Below are 1,806 nucleotides of genomic sequence, written 5' to 3'. Positions count from 1 at the left end.
CACCATAACCTGTTGTGTACCTCTGTGTTTGTGTAGTACGTGTTCACTACAACCTGTTGTGTACCTCTGTGTTTGTGTAGTACGTGTTCCACGATGACCGGAGGGACTCCTGGCCCCCGATGTCCCACATCAGGAAATGAGTGTTGTTGACCACGATCTCCTCCACGTTGCTCCCGATGGTAGGAGAGGTGTGCACCACCTCATTCATTGAACTAGAACATACAGGAGAGGGGGAGAGAAAACATTCATCAAATGATCCATTTATTAGACATATTATGGATGGATAAACCTGCGAGCTGACTGAGAGTGCTATGTTTGGATACTCACAACTGGTATAGAATTGTGGTCTTGCCAGCATTGTCCAGGCCCACAATAATAACTTTGTGCTCTGAAAGGCAATAAAGAGACTTTAAATAATTCACAGTGAACTCAGCCCAGCAATCTGTTTAACCCTCTGAACCCCAAAACCCACCGGAGACCCCAAAACTACACTGAATCACAGCCAGAAGGTTTAAGAAAAACGTCATCATTGTTAGATTTTCATCTTTCCGACGGTCATTGAACACATCATGTGTGACAAACGCTTCAGTAAGAAAAACCCGAACCCAAGCTTACAATTGTGATATTTCATCAAAAACATTTTATTCTGTTCTCATTTAAAATGTCTCCTCTAATAAACCGTTTATTTTAACCAGATTCTGTAAAGAACATTAAACTGTGAGCTCCTCAGAGAAACTATGAAGTCATGATTGATTCATCTGAGACCAACAGTCATGTGACAACAAGGAGGAGACACTGACTGAACTACAGGAAGTGAACACAGAGATGAGAGGAGGAGAGGAGAGAGCAGAGAGCAGAGGGGAGAGGAGAGGAGAGAGCAGAGGGGAGAGGAGAGAGGAGAGGAGAGAGCAGAGAGCAGAGAGGAGAGAGGAGACAGGAGAGAGCAGAGAGAGCAGAGAGCAGAGAGCAGAGGGGAGAGGAGAGAGCAGAGAGGAGAGGAGAGAGCAGAGAGCAGAGAGCAGAGAGCAGAGAGGAGAGAGCAGAGAGGAGAGAGCAGAGGGGAGAGGAGAGAGGAGAGGGGAGAGAGGAGAGGAGAGAGGAGAGAGCAGAGAGGAGAGAGGAGACAGGAGAGAGCAGAGAGGAGAGGGGAGAGAGCAGAGAGGAGAGGGGAGAGAGCAGAGAGGAGAGAGCAGAGGAGAGAGAGCAGAGGAGAGAGAGCAGAGGAGAGAGAGCAGAGGAGAGAGAGCAGAGGAGAGAGAGCAGAGGAGAGGTGAGAGGAGAGGGGAGAGGCTGGAAGAAGAGGCTGAAACATGTGATTAGTTTAATATATAAAACATCAAGAGCCTCCATTTTTTTCCACCATTGGTAACACTTGTGGACACTTATTCAAATGTTGGATATATAGATAAATTATCAAAGAAATTCAACTTGCATTGTTTTCGTTTTTTAAGATTGATGACATCATAACTGCTATTCTGCACTAAAGACATGTTCTAGTTCTCTCTTCTTCTTGTCATGATGGCTCTGTTTCTATAGAGAAGCAGGACTTTAGATTACAGTTAAAATCAAGACCACAGAGAGGAACATGTGACGGGAGCCAAAACTAAAAACGCCCAGAACTGCTTTCGGGTTCAGAGAGTTTTGTGTTCAGCATTTGTCCGGCTTCACACATCGAGCAACGCTGAGAGAAAGTACTTTCACAGCTACAGATGAGATGGTGGGTGGTCTTTAAACAAGCCTGTACAGCAGCTGTGGAGATCACACACACACACACACACACACACACACACACACACACACACACAC

At 45.9% G+C, this 1,806-nt stretch overlaps 1 protein-coding gene across 1 annotated transcript in view; it reads right to left on the bottom strand.

Annotated features, from left to right (window-relative positions):
- The window catches only part of LOC116378457 (ADP-ribosylation factor-like protein 5A), a 3,870-nt gene extending 3,068 nt beyond the window's left edge, over nt 1–802 (bottom strand). The window contains exons 1-2 of the mRNA XM_031840337.1: nt 328–802; nt 65–212 (exon numbers count right to left, since the gene is read on the bottom strand). Of these exons, the coding sequence (XP_031696197.1) occupies nt 65–208 (144 nt within the window). The 5' untranslated portion in view covers nt 209–212; nt 328–802. The remainder of the gene's footprint in view (nt 1–64; nt 213–327) is intronic.
- Nucleotides 803–1,806: the final 1,004 nt, after the last annotated feature.

This window comes from Anarrhichthys ocellatus, unplaced genomic scaffold (assembly GCF_004355925.1).
Source record: "Anarrhichthys ocellatus isolate YVR2014 unplaced genomic scaffold, GSC_Weel_1.0 scaffold2634, whole genome shotgun sequence".
Lineage (NCBI taxonomy): Eukaryota > Metazoa > Chordata > Actinopteri > Perciformes > Anarhichadidae > Anarrhichthys > Anarrhichthys ocellatus.
The sequence above is the reverse complement of the archived record's forward strand: the minus strand, read 5'-3'. Positions and strand labels throughout refer to the sequence as shown.